General features: G+C 31.4%; 1 protein-coding gene across 1 annotated transcript in view; it reads right to left on the minus strand.

Moving 5' to 3' along the window:
* LOC131850186 (protein Wnt-5b-like) overlaps positions 1-23,820 on the minus strand; it is a 61,847-nt gene that overhangs the window by 12,072 nt on the left and 25,955 nt on the right. The window contains exons 3-6 of the mRNA XM_059200359.1: positions 21,423-21,679; positions 17,666-17,846; positions 4,171-4,282; positions 1,010-1,112 (exon numbers count right to left, since the gene is read on the minus strand). Of these exons, the coding sequence (XP_059056342.1) occupies positions 1,010-1,112; positions 4,171-4,282; positions 17,666-17,846; positions 21,423-21,679 (653 nt within the window). The remainder of the gene's footprint in view (positions 1-1,009; positions 1,113-4,170; positions 4,283-17,665; positions 17,847-21,422; positions 21,680-23,820) is intronic.

Here is a 23,820-nt window from a genome sequence, read left to right on the forward strand (position 1 = left end):
AGTCGAAGATTTACGTCGTTATTTGAGTATAATGAATTTTTATTGTTACTAAAGTGCATAATATCTTAAATTTTACAGTTAACTTTTATAATTTTTTTGTGTGTAATATATATATATTTTTTTTTTCTCTCAAGGGGGGAATATCTATGGGACACAGTCACCTAGATACATAAAATAATAAATGCATTTAATAATGTCTAGTAAGACAAATTCAATATTGTCTACTAGGCACTGCTGTATCTAAACTGTGTCACCCCACCTTACATTTTCCTATTTTTATTTAGTATATAAGATCATTATTTCTATGTATACATTGTCAGTTTATAATCATCTGTAAAATACATCGTCTCGACCAGCAACATCGTATTATTCACCCGCAACAGTATTAAAGATGTCAACTGTCGACTTTGCAGTGAATATAAAACTTAACAGGCCCACATTTCGTTGAGCATGTTATTTACGTATGTAGTAGGCGGTGAGCGTACCGCTGTCTTTTGGATTAGTTACAGATAAATATTTTATTGAATAAACTCATATCTTGTCCATGGAATGCCTGGCTTAGACATTTAATTTCTGTTCAAGCAATTCTGGGCTTTGTGGCTTGAACTTTTTGCCTAATGTCGTATCTCTTTGTGACCTCTTTGTCTTGTTTATTATTTCATTTTTATCATTATATGCATATGTATAATTGTGTATGTAACTGTATTTTCTGTGAGAGAAACCATAAAGAGTTTCATTAATTAATTAATTCATTCACTCCTTTTGACTAAATACGTAAATTTTTAATTTTCAAATTCAAAATATCTTTATTCATGTAGGTCTATTACAGACTCTTATGATATGTCAAATCTACCGTCAGTTCGGAATGATATCGAGATGAGAAGAACTGACAAGAAACTCAGCTCGTAATTTTTTTCAAATAATAGTGGATAATATATCATAGATGCCTATAGAGATGATAATAATTATATCATTGATTGCCTATAGAGAAATAGAAAAAAGTCCTTACCGATTTCCCGTAGCGATGCCAGTTGTTGCCAGCACGTGATTAGACTGCAAGATCCGGACACGCCGTGACATTTGCAAGTAACCCTCGACTTCTTTATGACAGCCTGGTAACACACAGTCAATTGTATTGAACCGATTCAATTATCCAACTTTTTTGTTTGTACCAATTGAAAAATAACTTATTAAACCTTAAATACTTATTAAACTTATTATATAATTGAAGTTTAGGTGATACATTAGTGAAAACAGTACCTAAGAATCCTAACAATTTTACGTCGATAAAAGCCCTTCATAATATTATCTTTCATGTACAGAAAGCGATCAGTCACTTTTTTATTATATGCATCGATCGTGAACTAATGGAAATTGGGCACCAGTGGAGGACGATAAGATCACTATAAGGTCAGGTCAGTCAGCCAATTGTGACAGATGTAACAATTTCATTTGGAACTTATCGCTTACTATATCACAATCTGATAATACACATAGCAAATGTAATATATATATATATATATACATATATATATATATATATATATATATATATATATATATATATATATATATATATATACATATAATACTGTATGTATTATATGTGTGTATACATGTAATACATACAACAGTACGTAGATATAAAAATGATTTTATCAGATTTTTATTTCTACGTACTGATAAACCCTGTGCATGTAGCATGTTAGTGCTTATTCCCCTTGAACCTATGTAATATCCAATGTTAACTAAGCATTACCGACGTCGCGACATCTAACGAGCCATTTTCCAGTCCGGCATCCACTGTCATCCGAACAAGTTGTTCCTTACATTCATTATTATTGTAAGATATTAATTAAAATGCAATTAAAGAAAAAATATTTTTTACAAACATTCTCACCCTTTCCGACAGCACGAGGCTTTTAACTTTGGCAACCCTGGTTTACTATGAGATATAGAGACACTGCAACCGCGATTTCCTTGTAGTGACACTAATACCTACTCACAAAATGTCAATGGATATATAATCTGAATTTATGTGCTGTTTTATTATATTGAGAGATGTATCGATATATGTAGTTGAGCAAAGCCATTAGATTAGCGATTTCAAGACCTGACTACATGAGCGTTCACGATTTTTAAACATTACAAGTATAATCCCGAGGCAGTCTGTAAGAATTAAAAAAAACCAGTCAACTATTTATTTTGTTTTTCCATTACAAACAAAAAATCAAATACTTACTTTTAAGATACTGTTTTTATTTTAAATCTCTATCTTAAGAGAGTATGTTATTAGTATGTAATTTTATTTATTTATTTATAAAATTACATGCTCTCGGTGAGTATTACAGTACAATACCAATGCACTCACCAAGGAATAAACGTATGCAATACATACATTAATAATAATAGTCTTAATAACAATAAGGTTATAAAAATAAAAAAAACTAAGAAATAAAATAAAAAGAAAAGAAAAGCAGCAACTATACAAATTACAATGATATTAATAATCTATAGTTATATTACTGTGCCACTCTGTGGTAGTACAATTAAATAAGTCAATTGGAAAAATAGTAGATAACTCATTAAGCAGACGGAGTGCTGTTGGGAGTGGTGCATGATCAGCATGTAAGGTTCTACACAAGGGCAGGGCAAATAATTTGTATTTACGATCACGCTTTCCAAGTCCTGGGACGTGAAAACTGATCAGGCCCAGGATGGTTGGATTATATCTTATTAATATTATGTTATCTGTGGTTGTCAGGTAAGTTTAAATTATAGAACTAAAGCATGACATCTTAACCTTCCGGAATTGCAACGCATGAGTGATATCACGGGCGTAACATGATAACGTGATGTCCGTAGAATTACATAAACGACAGTCACCACTCACCTACCATTCAAATTATACAAATAAGATATTTTTGAAGCTTCAAGAAACTCCGCATTTATGGCCCAACAAATAAATGAACTAATCCCATAAACTGACCTCTAAATATGGATTAACTACTCATTTAATATTTACAGCTGCCACTAATTTCTTATAAGTCGGATTTAATTCTTGTAGTTAACAGGAAACTATTAAACTGAGAACTACTGGTCGACTTATTTAAATATTTTGACGGCCCCGGTGGTCTAGCGATTTAACATACCGCTTTACTTGTGGTCGTGGGTTCGATTCCTCGTACTATGAAAACATTTGTTATTCATGAGTATGATTGTTTGTATCGGTCTGGGTGTTTTCTAATTATAATACGTATGTATTTAAAATAACACAAAAACCAGCTTATCTTGGATTAGATGACACTGTGTGAATTGTTAAGGATCCATAAAATATTTATTTATCAGTACTGAAGTAGACTTTATGCAAAGACGTGTGAGTGAGGAACTTATCTTCATATTTCCGTATGCTTTGTAAACTATATGTTGGTTTGAAGAGAGTGACAGTGTAATTGCAGGATATGGAGGTATAAAACGCAGATAGACAAAACATTTTAAAATTATTTTTGATGTAAGTACCGTATATACTTTGTGAAAAACTGGTAATTTAAAATTATATACATACACTTCAATTTTATTTGTTTGTTTAGATATCACACAAGAAATATAAGCAAAAACTTGTGTGCTGCTCTTTTGAATAGATGTTATTTAAAATAAGTAATTACAATACATAGCAACTAAGTATGTGACTTAAATTAATTAAACACATTATAAAGACAAATTAAGACCCCAAATAAATGGGATAAGGAAGAAGCAGATGATGATGATGATGATAAAGACAAATGTGTAATATATGTTGAGAATGGGGAAGAGGATTGTAACTAATGTGGTTTGTTGACCAATGTACCATGTCTGGTTGATCTCCATGCGGTGGCCCTGGAAATTATCATGATAAATTACTGGTGCATTTGTCACGATGGGCTATCCGACCTGACCTCATGTTTATCTTATCCTCCTCCACTAGTGCCCAGCCAGCGTATACCGTTAGCACAGACGGCTGCACCATTCCATTATCATACAATAAATATATTTATAATATAAGTTGGAGTAGGGATTCTTCTCAGCGGCCCCTTCCGGCTGGGGTCCTTGACATGTTGCCGACTTGTAGTTACGTCACTGCTTACGATGTTGCAGGCACTAGTTTAAAATAAGAGTAGAAGTATTTCATACCCGTCTGCCGGCTTCATTGTTATGCCGGTTCATCAGCTGCCGACCCTGTTCTCGACTGCCGCGTTTGACCTTCCGCTCCCTCTCTCGAATGTCGACAAACCCTTCAGTGAACCTGTCAAATTAATAGATATAGTAACAACACTCATTTTGGGGGTTTAGTCTATTGTCAGGCGCTGAGACCTGTAGCACTGTGACCTACATAGATCTATTGTGCTCGCCCTTTTCAGAGTCAGCTACTACTAGACCCATCGGGTATAAAAAATGAACGACATTCTTTGGAGCTATGGTTTTTATCTCCTAAGGATAGGATGTAAACTTTCCAAAGGAGATATTTTGTTTATATTTAAGTAGGCTACAACCACATAGGATGTATAGTGGCGTTTCCTCTTCATCTTGATTACCCGACCACGGCTACTGGAACCGAACTTCTATATAAATCAAATTCCGACTATTATTTCATTTACAACTATATTGTGACATTTATATCGTTCTAGATATTTTCTATGCACGTTATGTATATTTACGAAACGAAATGTATTTAAGTATCAGTTGTCTAGTACCCACAATAGAAGCTCGGACTGGCACTAGATGGCGCTGATCGGTAAGTTGCTACTCACGCAATTGAATTGTATTTTACCTCAGTATAGCACGTAATTAACATTCGTGTAGGTCGCTGTTTATATAATTGTTAATAACAGTTTTTGACCTCGCTATTATTGCTAGGAATTTTCACATTTCTAATATAGAGTTACCTTCTACAGTTCTGTGAGAAAGGATTTCATTAAATTCTTCTACATAACAGGGGAAACAAACAACTATTTTTATTTACGCAAAACTTTTACTTCTTATATTTTCTAATTAAATTATATAGATAATTCTTTTTACAATTTACTTTTGAAAATAATTTATTGAAATTAAGAAACGCAGTAGTTATATTACTTGAAAACTGAAAATGATACTAACTCGATTTAGAACTTATTTCGTATTATTGAAGAAAAACCGAATTAGAGAAATATATCTTTGCTAATGCAAAAATAACTTTACCTTAATATACGTTATATTAAAGAAATATTTTCTTAATTAACGTTGTTTTTAAGGTACGAACAGTAGCGTAAAACGAATAATGCCATACTTCGAGTTACGTGTTTTCTGACTAGAGGGACAGAAATAGTCTCGAGGTTCTCCGAATCGTATAAAGAATACAAGTTCTATGAGAAAGGATTTAATTCAATTTTTTTACATATTAGAGGAACTAAAGAACTATTTTATTTAAAAAGAAAAATTGTACTTCGTAAATTTTCTAATGTTTTGTTTATTACTTAATTTTGGAAATTAATTTAAATTTAGAAATGTAATCTTAAAATGATCTAACTCGATTTAAAACTTATTTAGTATTATTGAAGAGAAACCGAATTTGGGAAATATATCTTTGCTAATTAAAAAAATACTTTATCTTAATGTATATTATATTAAAGAAATATTTTGTTAATTGCAGACGTTTGATATCTACCTTGTTTTAAGGTAAGGAAAGAAGTAGCGCAAAACGAATAGTGCTATACTTCGAGTTACGCGATTTCTGACTAGAGCCACAGAGATGGTCTCGAGGTCATTTGTGCTTAGTTTGAAGCTTGGCTGCTTTAGTTGGTTAACAGTCCTGCTAGCCACAAAACTTAGCACGCTGCTTATGGGGTACACCAGTACTCCAGGGTACTATCAATGTAATTGTTTTATTATGTTTTTATATTTTTACTTTCATTTTTTTAAGGTTGTTATTTTGTTTTCGATATTAATTGGTGTAAAATTGTTTCATAATGTTATGAACATAAGTACTTTGTACGTGTTAAAGTTGTTATTTTATAATTGTCGTCATAGCATATTCTACATGAAGTTAAGGCAAAGAAGAAGTAGCGTAAAACGAATTATACTTCGAGTTACGCGTTGTGTTACTAGAGGCACAGAGATAGTCTCGAGGTCCTCTGAATCGTATAAAGAATACAAGCTCGGACTGGCGCTAGATGGCGCGGATCGGTAAGTTGCTACTCGCGTAAATAAATCTGTATAATATATATATATATGCGTGTAGATATTTCTATAATTGCTAATAATAGCTTGTAATTTTTCTCAATTTTAATATTAGAATGTAGAGTTGTTAGGCTACAGTTCTGTGAGAAAGGAATTAAATTCAAAATTACTACATAGCAGTATTATTGTTTGTTTCGATCTGGATGTTTACTATGTATATTACGTCTGTATTTACAGAAAAATATATATTTAAGTATTTATAACATTTTTCGAATACTCATAACATATGCTCTGTTTACAGTGGGATTAGCGTAAAACGAGTAATGTCAAACTTTGAGCTTCGAGTTACGCGTTGTCTCGAGGTCTTCTGTATAGTATATAGAATATAAGCTCGGACTGGCGCTGGATGGCGCTGATTGGTAAACTGCTACTCACGCAAATAAATCTGTAGTAAGTTTCCCTCAGTGTAGCGCGTAATTAACATTCGTGTAGGTCGTCTTTATATAATTGTTAATAATAGTTTGTGACCTCACTATTATTGCTAGAAATTTTCACATTTGTAATTTTAGAGTGTAGAGTTGATAGCCTACAGTTCAGTGAGAATGGATTTAATTAATAATTACTACATATCAGATATACTAAAGAACTATTTTATTTAAAAAGAAAAAATTAAACTGCGCAAATTTTCTAATGATATTATCATTTTTTGTTTAGAATATATTTTAAATTAAAGAATTATAAAATATAATATTTTAAATTTGTTTAGAATATTTTTTTAATTGCAGACGTGTGATATCTCGCGTTTTTTAAGGTAAGAAAAGGAGTAGCGTAACACGAATAATGCTATACTTCGAGTTACGCGTTTTCTTAGTAGAGCCTATCCTTAGTAGAGTTAACTATCTCTGTTAGTTTCGAGGTTCTCTGAATCGTATAAATAATACAAGCTCGGACTGCCACTAGATGGCGCAAACGAATCTGTATAAGTTTACCTGAGTATAGCACATAATTAACAGGCGTGTAGGTCGCTGTTTATATAATTGTTAATGACAGTTTGTGACCACGCTATTATTACTAGGAATTTTCACATTTCTAATATTAGTATGTAGAGTTGTTGGACTACAGTTCTGCGAGAAAGGATTTAATAAAAAAATTCTACATATCAGGGAATTAGAGAACTATTTTATTTAAAAAGAAAAATTTTACTGTGTAAATTTTCTAATGACTTTATTAAATTTTGTTTACAGCTTGAAATTAAGAAATTATATAATTATGTGAAAATGGTAAAATATTCTAAGATGATCGTACTATTAAAGATAAATTAAATTTGGGAACTATATCATTGCTAATTAAAAAAACACTTTTACTTTAATATATATTATATTAAGGAAATATTTTGTTAATTGCAGACGTTTGATATCTGCATTGTTTTAAGTTAAGAAAAGAAGGAGCGTAAAACTTATAATACTATACTTCGAGTTACGCGATTTCTGTCTAGAGGCACAGAGATATTCTCGAGGTCTTTTGAATCGTATAAAGAATTCAAGCTCGGACTGGCGCTGGATGGCGCTGATTGGTAAACTGCTACTCACGCAAATAAATCTGTAGTAAGTTTCCCTCAGTGTAGCGCGTAATTAACATTCGTGTAGGTCGCTGTTTTCATAATTGTTAATAATAGTTTGTGACCTCACTTTTATCCTTAGGAATTTTCACATTTCTAATATATGTATGTAGAGTTGTTAGGCTACAGTTCTGTGAGGATTTAATTGAAAATTTCTATATAACATTTCTCTATTATATAGAAATTGTTAAAAGAGCTATTTTAATTTCAACAAATATACTGCGTATATCTTTTAATAAACTTATATTTTTTTGTTTATAACTTAATGTTAGAAATGATTAATTGAAATTAAGAAATGCAAACTGAAATTGTTTCTAACTCGATTTATAACTTATTACGTACTATTGAAGAGAAACCGAATTTAAGAAATATATATTTGCTAATTAAAACAAAAACCTTACCTTAATATATGTTATATTAAACAAATATTTCGTTCATTTTTATGTGTTTTTAAGGTAAGAAAAGAAGTAGCGTAAAACGAATAATGCTGTATTCGTACTTCGAGTTACGCGTTTTGTTACTAGAGGCACAGAGATAGTCTCGAGGTTCCCTGAATCGTATAAACAATACAAGCTCGGACTGGCGATAGATGGCGCTGATTAGTAAGTTGCTACTCGCGGAAATGAATCTGTATAATAAACCGGTAAGTTGCTATTCGCGAAATGTATCTGTATAGATTACCTCAGTACAGCGCATAATTAAAATGCGTCTAGATCGCTGTTTATATAATTGTTATTGTCAAGAGAAGGGATTTAATTCAAAATTTCTACATATCAGGGGAACTGAAGAGCTATTTTTTATTTAAACAAAAATTGTATTGTTTATATTTTCTAATGAAATTATCCCTGTTTTGTGTAGAACTTGTAATTTTGAAAATAATTAATTGAAATTATTTAATAAATGTAATTGTTATGTGAAAATGGAAAATTATTCCAAAACGATTTAAATCTTATGACGCACTAAAAAGAAAAACAGAATTTTAGAAATATAACTCGGCTAATTAAAAAATAACTTTAATTATAAATAAATAAACTTACATTGAAGCACTTTTGAATAGTCATTACATTTTTTTAATCTACCGCTTGGAAAGATGTCTCATCACAAGAAGAACGAGAAAGAAATTTGCCTGTTGCTCTTTTAAATAATTTTATTATTACTTTACATTTTTAAGTTTAAGTGTGTGAATACAAAAATGTAGCGTAAAACGAATAATGTTACTTCGAGTTACGCGTTTTGTTTAGTAGAGGCACAGAGATAGTCTGGAGGTCCTGATATGAATTGTATAAAGAATACAAGCTCGGACTGGCGATAGATGGCGCAAATGAATCTGTATAAAGTTTACCTCAGTGTAACGCGTAATTAACATGCATGTAAGTCGCTGTTTCTATAATTGTTTATAATATTTTTGTGACCTCACTATTATTGCTATAAATTTTCACTTCAATATTAGAATATGGAGTCAGTAGTAGTAGTAGTAGTAGAACTGTAACTAACCTACAGTTCTGTGAGAAAGGATTTAATTAAAAAATATTACCTATCAGGGTAACCCAAGAATTATTTTATTTAAACAAAAATTGTGTTGCGATATTTTCTAATGTACTTAACCTTTTTGTGCAGAATTATGCACAAAAAAAGTATCTCGTAATGATGACAAAATTTCTTATTAAATTATAAGTTTATAATTAAGAAAATAATTAATTGAATTTAAGAAATTTTGTAATCATTACGAGAAAATTTAAAGGGATTCTAAGACGATTTAAAACTTATGAGATACTATTAAAGAAAAGCAGAATTTGAGAAATATATCTCTGCTAATTAAAAAAACTACCCTAATATATATTATATTAAAGGAAAATTTTGTTAATTGTAGACGCTTGATATCTCCGTTGTTTTAAGGTAAGAAAAGAAGTAGTGTAAAACGAATAATGCTATACTTTGAGTTACGCGTTTTGTTACTAGCGGCACATCGAGGTTCCTTGAATCGTATAAACAATACAAGCTCGGAGTGGAGCTAGATGGCGCTGATCGGTAAATTGCTACTCGCGCAAATGAATTTGTATAATAAATAAAATGTACCTGAGTAAGTATATCGCGTAATTAACATGCGTGTCAGCCGTAGGTAGCTGGTTTTATTATTGTTAATAATAGTTTGTGAATTTACTCATTTGTAATATTATAATGTAGAGTTAGGCTACTGTTATGTGAGAAAGGAATTAATTTAAAAAAATCTAGATAACAGGCGAACTAAAGAAATATTATTATTTAAACAAAAATTGTACTGCTTATATTTTCTAATGAAGTTATAGTTTTTATATATAACTTAATTTGGGGCATAATTTATTGAAATTAAGAAATGTAGATAGCTGTTCTTATGTGAAAATTGAATAAATATTTATGAGAAAAATATTGAAGAGAAACTGAATTCGAGAAATGTATCTCTATTAATTCAAAAAAACTTTACCTTTAAGTTTGTTAATTGTAGACGTTTATCTCTGTTGTTTGAATAGCGTAAAACGAAATAATAAGTAATACTTCGAGTTACGCGTTTTCTTACTAGAGCCACAGAGATAGTCTCGAGGTCCTACGAATCGTATAAAGAATACAAACTGGCGATAGATGGCGCTGATCGGTAAGTTGCTACTCACGCAATTGTATCTGTATAAGAAATAAAGTTTACCTGAGTAATTAACGTGCGTGTCAGCCGTAGGTAGCTGTTTCTGATTGTTAATAATAGTTTGTTAATTTACTCATTTGTAATATTACAATGTAGAGTTGTTAGGCTACAGTTACAGGTACAGCTACAGTTCTGTGAGAAAGGATTTAATTAATTATTACTGCATATCAGGGGAGACAAAGAGCTATTTTTATTTAAACAAAAATTGTACTGCGTATATTTTCTAATGATTTTATCCTTTTTTGTGTAGCACTTATAATTTTGGAAATAATTCATTGAAATTAAGAAATATAGTAGTTGTTTTGTGAAAACTAAAAGTGATTCTAACTCGATTTAAAACATTATGTACTATTGATGGGAAACCGAATTTGAAAATATGTCTTTGCTAATTAAAAATAAAATTTTAACTGAATATATATTACATAAATATTTTGTTAATTGTAGACGTTTGATATCTACCTTGTTTCAAAATAAGAAAAGAAGTAGCGTAAAACGAATAATGCTATACTTCGAGTTACGCGTTTTCTGACTAGAGCCACAGAGATAGTCTCGAGGTTCTCTGTATCGCATAAAAAAGAAAGAGACGCTACGACTGACAAGGATAGGTATTTGTCAGCGTAGGAAAAACGCTACGCCCACTGCTACGAAGGGTCTACGGCTTGCTGTATTGATTTATATGTTATGCTTTGTTAAAAACACTCTTATGTATTAGGGGATGAAGCGTGATTTTAAATGTGATTGAGTACGGAGGGTGAGTTGGGTTTCAGTTAACCTCTTTACTATATGCTCCTAGTACCACAGATAATACAAATTTTATAATCTGAATCCACTGGTATTAATTCTATATTTTTTTATGGACATGATCAGTATAGTTTTTTTTATAATCATACCAACCAGGCCAGCCAGCCAGTAACACCGTAATGCAAATGACTTTTTCGGTATATCCAAAAAAATCGTATTATAAAGAAATTCAGAAATAAAAGAATCAATACAGATGAAATATTTTTCAATGTTAGAATATGATAATTTATGTTCCTGCTTATTTTTATAATTTATGTAGATAGAGTTATTAATATCTCTATAATGAATAAAGAAATTATAGAGAGATTATTCCAATTTATTAATTCGAAGAAAAGAATAAAAACGAACTTGCATACGGTTCAACCCTGTATAAACCGTGTATCCGGATTAACAAACATCTATATTTTATGACTTCCTAGTAAAGAGTAACGGATTTAAGCATTCTTAACGTATTAAACCCGGGTTATCCGGGAATTCACAGACCAGATTCCTCCTTTCACATGCTTTATCTGTTAAAAAACCACCAGCATTAGATTGTTTTTATTAAAATACTTATAATATAATCTTTGACTATTCCTCGAATTATATGATCAGTCGAATAATTTATTATATAAAAATTCATCAGAAAGAATTAACAAAAAACCAAATAACAAAATATTCTCAGAATAACATTCCAGTCATAGCGCGCATTCTTAGCATTCTTAGTCTTTAAACATTTATGTGGGCCTGGTTTCAAAAATACTCGAATGCGGGAAAATCTCCTTTATGTAAGAGAATCACGTCATTCCTCTTACTAAAATCCTGAAAACACACTTTTCCCGCATAGCGATCATTCCGTAACTGTTGCAAAACATGCTCTCCCAGTAAAGAAAATTCAAACAGACAAATCGGAAACGGTTTTTTAAAGTATTCCATAAAAAAACTTAAAAAGCTTTCTTCCACGACGAAACTTAGCTACGAAAAAAGCTCCTGTGCCCTTTGTGCGCTTGCTTAACTTTAGGCTCCACCCATATTTTCGTATTCATTTTGAGGCCCACAAAAGGCTGTTTGTTTCGCTTTTTTGTACTTGTTTATTACCTATGTAGTCCTAGTAACGAACGCTAGGATTTTCACAAGGCCATTGTTCTCTCTTTAAGGTAAAAAAAAAATTGATTGAGAAAAGTGGTATTTTGGGTGAATTAGCTGAAAATATTTCGTTTTTTAGGTAGTTATTGCAATTAAAACCTTCATAAATGATTAAAAAGTCATCTTTTTTGGTGTCTCTTGATACTTGATATTTTTTTCATACATTTAAGACACGTAAGAAAAAAATGGGAATATTAGTAGGTAGAGTAGTATTATTAAGCTCTTTTTATGACAGTAGAAACGCATTAAAATTCTGCATATTTATTACTATACTATACTTATTACTATATTTATTACAATACTTTTTGTTTTTTTAGTATACCTCTCGGAACACTTTTCCTTTCATTTGGTGGTTCGACTACTAGAATTTGGCGAATTTCATGGCACTATCGGTCGCTTTATACAGGTTTTCTATCATATTTCTATTTTTAGCTGAACTATCCAACAGTGTGCTTAGTATTGTTATATATTTTTAACTCTGTATTCGTTCGTTCATAGTGATCTTCTCTAGCTTTTCTTCTTCAGTCATTCTAGCGACTTATAGTATCCTAGTAGTTCGGCCTCAAACGTGTGACGTTTCAATACAGCAAGCAAATCGTCGTCAAACAAGAAAAACGTATTTCGTCTTGAAAAAAAATATTCATTCACCCCACCTGCTTTTGTACAATTTGTACACCTCTTCGTTTTCCTGTCGTCCTATTGAGCGCGACTCGAAATATGCAGAAAATTCCATGTTTTTGTAAAAATGAAGCCATATAAAAAATAAAGTTATTTATTGTTGTTGCTTAAACGTTTTCTGAAGTTACATTTTTTATAAATAAAACATGAATTTTGCTCCAATCCTTATAAGACCTACTGATCTTTCATTAAATCCTGGTAATGGTCTACGCGTCGTGAAAAAATACAGCGGGCTTTTTATTCAGTTTTATTGTCAGGCAAAAAATAAATAAAGAAGTATGAGTAGAGATACATATAATATACCAAATATATGTATTTTGAATTCTATGTGTATTTTTACATATCTATCAAATATAATTTACAATTTATTTTTAATATTATCACAAGTTTTACAATAGTGAGGAAGAACAAATCAAAATGTATTATAAAAATAGATAAATACTGGTTCGGATAGACATAGTCCGCCGGCTAGATAGTAACCGGTTGTACATTGATTAGTTATTAAAAGTGAATATCAGTTTTGTGTTGTTATTAATTCCGAATTTATATAAGATGTAGAGAATTTCTGATAACTTTTGTACAATACTGAAATACTACATGGAAATAAAGGAAATCTATATGTATTAAGGCTAAACAAAACAAGTCTAAATATATGAACTTATTACGTATAATTACATAATTTATATACATTTTATTGTCTATCTTATAGGAGTAGTCAAAGAACAGAATTATGGCATTAGAATTCTAATTTGATAATTTTGTTAATTCAGGCTTCTTCTAGCTTGTTCTTCTTATTCATACTGACGGTAGATATTATTTTATAGAAAAATAAAACCAATCTGATTAAACAAATGTAATAAAAAAATAATTTGGTGAACACAATAATACTATATATAAGTAACTAATAAGAAAAACACAAAGTCTTCAATTTTATAAACCCACACTTTTTGCATTATACGTCAAAATAGTAACTGGGTAAATAAAAAATATCAGGGGCGGTCTAACCCTTTCAGTACGTGAAAAATTCTTAGGAATGCACACTGCCGTAGGAGGTGTTCTACGGGTTGCGAAGTGCTACGATTATTACGTAGGCACGTAGTACGGGTACGAGCCGTGAAGTTGGGAGGGTCTGTTCCGCTCTCTACATAAACGACTCCTCATCATTCATGATAACCTAGTACGCAACCTGTCTTTAGCCATGCTTTGACACCCGTGAAGCCCAACTGACAGCTGATTAATTAACGAATTGCTTCTGTTTTTATTCTATAAACAGTCTTTTCAATATTTGATAATGATTAATTTCGTTATTAAACAATAAACTTGTAATTATGGTGAATTACTGAAATAAATATACGTACACGTTTATTTATAAACATAGTTCGAAATATTAAATAATATCTTAATATGAATATATAATCTTATTAATATGATATAATAATTAGGAAGGTATACATACATATAGTTTGTGAATTTTAAATTAATTTATTGCATTTAATAATTTTATTTTTTATTTTAACATTGATATCTCTTTAATAATAAATAACTTTAAATTTCTTCACATAATTTTTTCCCTTTGATATGATAAGAAAGGTGAGTGTGGTGTTCTCATGCACAAATTGAGTCGATGATATTATTTTTCACCTGTCTTACGACTCACCTGAATACCAGGGTATAAGAGAATTGCAGGAGAAAACTTACCTACGGAAATTCACCTTTTGCAATACCTGCCTTTAAAGTAACTTCTGACAGGTGTGTTCAATATGGAAAGTGGGAAAGAGAAGATAATTGTGTCTCTCTTTTACACCACCGGCAGATTTCCTGTCACCTTCGCCCCGTCGTTGTATGCACACATTGGAAATGAACTGAAACTTTAGTTTGTGTGCGTTTTCAGGTGAAGTAACTTCAGCATACCGTTGCAATCCTAGTACTCAGGTAAGAGGTGAAGCAGGTGAGTTTTACCTGAGCAAGGCATTTTTCATAGAATTTAGGTTTCAGGTGTGATGCTTGCTAATATTGATCGGTTGGTTTTTTAGTCTCGCTTGTTTATTTGTTACACTTGATAATGCAATCTTGAAACAATGTGCCCTCATAAAAATACGTTCACCTTTTATTTCAATGAGAATTAAAATATTTATAACAATTTTCGTTCATTCCATACCCAATTTTGAGTCAAATTGTGAAGTATATCTCTATACTACTATTCACAGGCACCTATGTTAAATTGCTTTTTTAAATTACTACAAGAATAAAACAAAAAACTTATTTCTGTATTAAATAAAAGTGGTATTTCATGTAGTGATTTATTTTATTCAAAATATAAAATTAGGTTCAAATTAATTCTAATCAACAATTTCATATTATTTAAAACGAACAGGATTGATTTATCGGAAAAACAAATTTTCTTTTGCGGGGAAAATTTCGATAAAGTGGGGGAAAAACACCAGGATCGCATAGGATACAAAGATATGGAACAACCTCATTGCTCCCAATCCGCGCCTGGGAGGCGTATTTAAATAAAATAATAATCTTCGAGCAGGAAAGCATAAGACAGTACAGGTATTTTATAGAATGAACTAGATTTTTTCTACTAGGTACAACTACTTTCATGGAAATACGTTAATATTGTACTGGATTATAGTAGTAGGTATAAGGCGAACATAGGCAACTGGATATTAAAGTTAGGTTTTCTTGGAGGTAGGTTTCTTGTCTAAGTTGCTCGTTTCAGATTTATATATATACAACGCAATGTTTTTATGCATAAATCTGTGGACTTACAATATTATATGACTGACAATTACAATCAAGACACATTAGACGATTCGTGTTGTTCTAATTCAAGAAAGAAAATACCTATGTTTATTCTACGAAATCCCGTGTAGACCAGATGAATCTGTCTTACTACAATTTACATTTCTAATTACAACGTACATAAGTATGTATTATATTTTTTCTAAGGCATGGGAATGAAGGGAATGAAAGATATCACGGGCATGTTAAATTGATATTATGATGACCGTAGTGTTGTTTTAGATTATTAGTTTCTATCAGGCGTACCGTCAAATTATTTGTCATTCCAATCATATAGAAAAAAGTTGATTAGCCGTACGAAACTGATAGAAATGCTACTATAAATAAAACTACTGCTGTATTGGACGAATTTTTCGTCACATAATTTGTTATGCAAACAAATTTTACAATATAGATATTTTCATCATATGGCTTTCCGTTACCTAGCAACTATGGGCGCTGAAAAAGGTATAAACGCCTTTTAGTTACTAGGTTTACAGAAATTCTGAGATACTACTTATCGTAGCTAGAAAGCTGTCTCGTCATGGCAACAACCCGCGAAAGCATTCAAATTGTTAATATAAAGCGTGTTGCCTTCTCTTTGAAGTCTCAATCACTTCTCGTGTTTATGTTATTCACTCGTTCATTCATTTCATTCCTCAGTGAATGAGTATGATTGAATTAAATGTTACGTTAAAATTCACTGTGAAATTTTCGCTCGTAACTCAATATCTTTATTTCGAGCAGTCAATTGATATTTTGTATAGTCATTTATGTCCTGTTTTTTTAATGTAACTGATATAATAAATAAGCTGACTTTATGGCAAGTATGTCTGTCTATTTATTACAGAATAGTACCTGAAATAACAGACTAAAAGGCATGCCATCCTTTCAAATCAAATCAAAAATAATTTATTCACGTAGGACATTTTAGTCGTTTCAATAACGTAAATTTTTTTTTATAACATCCAATTCAGTGCCTTGGAATGGCAGCGAGTGGTATCATGGACGTCGCATGATAACGTATTATCCGCCGTCATGCATATAGGCGACGGTTACCGCTTACCATCAGGTGATCTGCCAAAAATAGTTCTTGATGACGAATATACGTATATTGTATATCTTCAAAACCACACCTATATATATATGTTAATACGTGAAGCAAAAACATACCCAAGTTGCGCGGACGGAAGAGTATAAAATTACGCACACTTATGGATTATATAGAGAAGGAGTGCAGAATGCTATTTTTTTTAATTATCCATAATGAAAATATATTAAATGAATAAAAAAACATTCTACACTGAAGCACATTTTTATATGTATAGGTGACTTTTATGTATTATATTTTAACGTAATTTACTAATTATTATATATTCACCCTGTCCTATTCTGTATCTTTGGTTCTGACCTTTAATTGTATCGTTTTTAAATAGCCAACTTAAATATAAGTTTAATATTAAAGATAAATTCTTGAGGTATCTACTATTGGTTTTACTAACTATGTAAAACTATATATTGCGTATAAATTGTAAGTAATCTGTTGTGGTTTTATATGTATGTATACCGCCCCGCGCCGCCCAACAAGTAGTAGGTATATTCCTTACAGTTAGTTAAGACACACGCAAATTGGTCGACATAAAGTTTTGTGTATTTTACCAAATAAAACAGCTTTCCATAAGAGGGCCTTTAACTCACACCATGAAAGCCCTGAGATCCTCAGGCCCATATCTGGCGCCAATACTGTTGATTATATAAAATACATAAATGAGTAATATATAAATACTCACTTGTACCCATACTCCAAGTTGTCCCCACATCCGGCCCACACCCAATCGGTGTGCAAGTTCCTGGGACGAGCTGCCCGGCTGCAGCCACAGTTGGACAGTCTACCATCTCTGCATGCTCGAGATACTGAGAGCGAGACACCAGCAGCTGTGATGGCATGCGTGAACGCCGTCTCTCTGGATGCTGTTAAAATGTCAATATCATTTAATTACAAAGGACTAAGTGTTTTTTAGCAAACGTCTCTTATCATTATTAATACCTGAGTAACGTGTACAGACAATGTTTACCTTATTACGATTAATGGAGTTAAGAATGTATCGCCTTTACACAAAATAAAATTTTAAAATAGAAAAATTGGTTTTTAGTTATTATTTTGCGGAAGTACATTTTATTACGTAATGGTTTCTTTATTTTGTTTAATTCCGCTTTTATTAGCATGTGCGAGACTACAAATAGTCAGTGCGAAACCTGACCGGAAGCTTGGAATTCTACTTAATAATGATAGGCGAAATACGTGTCACAATATGGGTTTAGACTCAATAACGGTAGGAATTTAATCACCAATAGAGAAGCTTGTAACGCTTCCAGTAGCGGTGGTCAGGTTTCCGCACTGATTATTTGTGGTCTCAAACATACTAATGATAGCGGAATTAAATAAAATAATATAAATCCATTAAGTAATGAAATGGATTTCCGCATAGTGAAGGTCATAACGCTTTTAGTAGTGGTGGTCAGGTATCCACACTAAATATTTGTGGTCTCACACGTGCTAATGTTAGCGGAATTAAACAAAATAATATAATTCCATTACGCAATGAAATGTACTTCCGCAAAATAACACCTACTTCTATAAAATAAATTTTTACTTCGATTTTAAAATTTTCTTAAATGTAAAGAGGATACATTTTAAGTTAAAAGCTTTCACTAGAACATGTAACTTGCAAGTTGAATGTAACTCTTGAAGTAGTGCCGTGAATGTCGCTATAAATCAGTTAGTGTCTCGCACGCCACTCTGCGGAGTCTGCGAGAGATTTAGAGCTGTGTAAAACTGCGGATTTCAACACCAGAAGTGGATATACGAAGATAAAGTATATTTCCATCCGTTGCGGATGCCTGTTACGTCACTGTGACGTCACTACTATGATACAATGTATTACTCTGTACTATTACTAAGACCGTGTTTCAATCAAGGTACTTATGTGATCTATACAAATAAATAAAATTGAAGTATCTATTTGTAATTTTAAATTAACACCCATAACACGAACTTTACTAATCTAGAGACTAGATGATGCTGTGTGAAATTGTTTTGAGATAATATATTTATATTTAATAAGGCTGTTGATTAAATATAAATAAATATGACATTCACAGTTGGTAAAAAATTTGCGCTTAAGGTGATAAAATAAAATAAGGTATAAAAGTTTGTATAGAAATTCGTGATTTTTTAAGCTAAAAGGATGAAAGTTTTTTATTTGGCTTCTTTTGGTTACATTATTAAATATTTTTTCTTTATCCGGTCAAGGTCACTATTCCACGCGGACGGAGTCGCGGGCACAGCTAGTATAAAATGAAATCATAGTATAAATGTGTAGCGTGATTTATTTGAGCGGCAAAATAATTGCTATACATACTTTATCCCGCTACTCCATCGTCTTTATGATACTTTTATTGCTTTCTATGTCAACATTTCTTTGTTCTTTACAAGTAAATTTATCGCCTGTTTATCTGGATACATGTCTATTGTTCCGCCGAATATTTCCAAGCGAAATATCAAATAGGTCAGATGTGTTAAACTAGTGAGTCTAGTGGGGTCGTATTTATGTATGTACTAGCTGTGCCCGCGGTTTCATCCGTCTAAAATTGCAATATATAAATTGAAATAAAAATATAGCCTATATGTTATTCTGATGCAAAAGCAATATTACTGTAAAATCAAAATCCGTTCAGTAGTTTTTGCGTGAAAGAGTCATCAACACACATCCATCCATGCTCACAAACTTTCGCGTTTATAATATTAACCAGCTTTTACTCGCGGCTTCGCTCGCGTTAATTTATCCCCTTAGGGGTGGAGTTTATCAAAATCCTTTGTTAGGGGATGCCTACGTCATAGTAGCTTTATGCATGCAAAGTCTCAGCCCGATCGGTTTAAAATTGACAAAGATTCATACAAACTTTTATCCCTTTAGAGGTAGAATGAATCAAAATCCTTTCTTAGCGGATGCCTACGTCATAACATCTACCTGCATGACAAATTTTAGCCCGATCCATCCAGTGGTTTGGGCTGTGCGTAGATAGATCACTATGTCAGTCACCTTTGAGTTATATATATTTAGATAACATTTCTTAAATTAATACTATGAAAACTAAGACGTTTATATCTTAAAACTATTATATAAAGACAGGTACATTCTAATTTTATTTATTAGACAAGGCATGGTTTCGTTTAGAAGTCAGGTTTTGAATGTAATACAGCAGTAAATACTATGTATTATACATACAAAACCTTCCTAAAGAAAATCAACAGTGCGACGGCCTCGGCTTAGAATACCGTCTTACTTCCTATGGGTTCGATTCCTCGAGCTCTGTATTTATGAGAATGTTTCTTGGTATTGGTGTGGATCTTTTTTATGTGTATTTACAAAACGTATTTACTTCAATACATTTGGGGGAATACTTATTCCTATCTTTGGTCTAGTACCTATAACACAAGCTTTTTTAGCTCGAGACTAGACGGCGCTGTGCAAATTTCTTATATATTGGTTATAATTATATAATATAGTATATACTGCACTAATTAAATAAAATAATTATGTGATTGTTTAATTCCAATCGAAATCAAGTGCAGTAATATTTGAAGACTAAAGTTCAAAATTTACAAATAAAAATTATACGTTTCGAAGTTACAAAGTGTTTGTGTGTTTTTAGCGGGGTCTGTGAAAATTATAATAATCTTAATGCGACCCTCCAAGATAAAAAGTTGAGGAACATTGAGGTAGGTCCATGGAAATATCACAAGAATGCAAATCTTATACGAAGATACGAGCTAAGTCGTCGATATCATATACATATTTATATCACAAGCTTTTTATGTCAATATAATGAGATGTAGGAAGTTAATATAGATCTTTTACACGAATCATATGAGTATAACGTCAATCTTTATGAGTATAACGTGACTTTACTCTGAAAAATAAATAAACGTGGACAAATCATACAGTGCCATCTACTATCATTTTCAAATTTGGATTAGTTTTAAATATTACATATTTGTCACTTATAAATCATTATTTTTAATTTTCTTGCAAGAGAAGGAGAGAGGGAGAGGACTTGTTCCAATACAACACTTTTTTAATATTCGATTTATTTACTTCGCTAAAAATAAATCTGAAATATACATAGATTGAAGACGAATATAATAATGTTTCTAATAGCACAGTTTTGAAGAAATCATTAAAATAGGATTTATTCATAGTATTAACACAGTTTAAAATTTTGCTGTTGCATTTATTTCCATAAAAACTATTGAAAATGTCATAGTGAGTTTACTATTATATTTTCAACCGTTTTGATGGAATAATACAGGAATTTGTATCTAAATATATGTTAATGTTTTTTTATGTATATATTTAAGAGCAAATAAGATGATATAGCAATAAATAAGGTGTCATGTTACTCGTCGATTACGCAGATGACTTTGTATGTTTTATCTACCTCAAAACCACAGATAATATTGCATAGTAACTTAAAAAAACTTACCAATAAATGTCAGTGGGCCAAACACAGTATCATCTGTGGTGACGGTACAGTTCCATCGTCTGTCCTTAAATTGGTGCTGACATTCGGTTATCCCATTCTTCACACCGATCCCGACAGCTGGCATGTGATCCTTATGTCTGCGGCAAACTCGCCGTTGTCCAGGCGTTAAACCACGGATTCGAGAACACATCCGTGACTTGTCTGAGAATAGGTCGGTTTGGTTAGACCATTTCTCGAACTCTAAAAGGCCCATTGTGCTGTAAAAAATAGGAATGGCTGTTAGTGGTCATACATTAACCAATTCTTTTTAAAAGATATGTAAAAGTATCTGAGATTTGGGTCGGTTTGGTTTGATCATTCCCGAACGAAAAAGGAATGGTTTTTATTGGTCAGGTATTAAACCGAGGATTTAATGATACATATGTAAATTATATGACAATAGGTCGATTTGGTTCAATAATTTATAGAACTCTAAAAGACCCATTGTGCTGTAACAAAAGAAATTACTGATATTGGTCAGGCATGAAAACAGGGATTAAAAATGACATGTAAATTATATGAGAATTAAATCGATTTGATTCGACCATTTCTTGAACTCTAAAAGGCTCATTATACTGTAATAAAGAGGAATCATTATTATCAGGATTTAAAGTATGAAATTTCCAATTTGTATTGAAAAATTGAAACTCGTTTCTTTTTAAGATACGATTTATAAACATATTTACCCTCACTTTAATAAAATAAATATCTTATAAAAGAACGAGGAAGCTCATGCCTTTATGATTGAACTCCAAATACATTTGATACAAGATGCAGCTATTTGATTAATATAGAAATTAGTAACCATACAGCGTAGTCATAGAGACAGCGTGGTGATAAAATATTTATTTATATATATAAATCACAAGTAATTATCTGCTTTTATGTAAGTATAATAGCTAATAACGCGTGCCTAATAAAAAACTGCATTAACTCAAACACCAAATATATTATAAATTCAACCGTAAAGTAAATTAATAAAGTATATATTTCATAATTTGTATTTCTTAAGTTTATTACTAAGTGCAACATGTCAGGTTAATGAAGTTTCCTGTTTTAGACTAAGATTTTACGTAAATATACATAAATTGATATGTGCAACTGTTTTTGTAAACAAATAAACATCGTGACAAGCCGTCATGTTCCTGCGACATAGTGTAAATATACATGTGTAACGCATTATCTTTTCAATAGGTGTTAGTACAAACAAACAATCAAATGCATACAAGATAGTTTCACTTTAATGTAATGTAACTTGTATATAATTAAAACTCATAGTTGTAATGCTTTTACATGGTAATTGCATAAATTTTACAACAAATTACTAGAATCTGTTCAATATTTACTTGAAATAGAGTAAAATGTCGTATTTCACTCTAAAAATGCTTATTATAAAATTGAAGATTTTGTAAATGATAATAATGTTTTTATAAAAAAAACTTAAAATTCATAGTGCTGACAATATTATCTGTTTGCATTAAGAATGTGTGCTTAGCGGTTTCTATGTTGATTGTCGCATGCCTCTTACTTCCTCTTGACAAGAGGAACACACAAGTTTCTTGCTCATTCTTCTCGCATTCCGAATGAGTGCTAGAATAAAAAAAATATCACTACTATTAGTATCTCAACCTTCGACTGAATCACAACTCATAAATCAAAATGCTGCCGTCCGTGCTGGTTATATGTACAAAGACGGTCACCAATTACCATCAGGCGGGCCATTAGTTTGTTTGCCATTGCAGTTGCATAAAAATAAAGTACCACAAATCACACACACTATATCATCATTAAGAAGAAAACTGACGGGTAACTTCGAGAATATTCCATAGAATGATAAATTTCTATATGCACATGTACATAAATATTTGTGTTATAAGGTTTTAAATAATAAACATATCATATTAGATCAAGATAACTGATAGTTTACGACGAGATTTAAGACAAAGATGACTAATTACCTCTATGTTGTAATGACAGAGTGTTTTTTCCCTTAAACGAGATGAGGTACTCGATTCTGGATGAAAAACATTTTAGATTTTTCTTTCATAATCATTGTGGAAGAATTTGAACGACCAAAAACAAACACGATTATCTCTGTATGAGTCAATTCCCGAATCTTCTAAATCTGTTGACATACTCGGTATTAGTCAGACTTAAATCAATGAAAATATCTTTATTCATGTAGGACTATTACAGACTCTTATGATATGTCAAATCTTATGTCAGGTCCGAGTGCTTTCGAGCTAAGAAGAATACCGCTCTTTTCAAATGAGCTTGTACATGATTACAATAATACAAATGCATTTTAATAAATGAATAATATGCCTTCATAACTGTTATCAATTATGAATCGAGATGG

The sequence above is a fragment of the Achroia grisella genome, unplaced genomic scaffold, assembly GCF_030625045.1.
Source record: "Achroia grisella isolate CSIRO2021 unplaced genomic scaffold, CSIRO_AGI_Agris_v1 utg702, whole genome shotgun sequence".
Lineage (NCBI taxonomy): Eukaryota > Metazoa > Arthropoda > Insecta > Lepidoptera > Pyralidae > Achroia > Achroia grisella.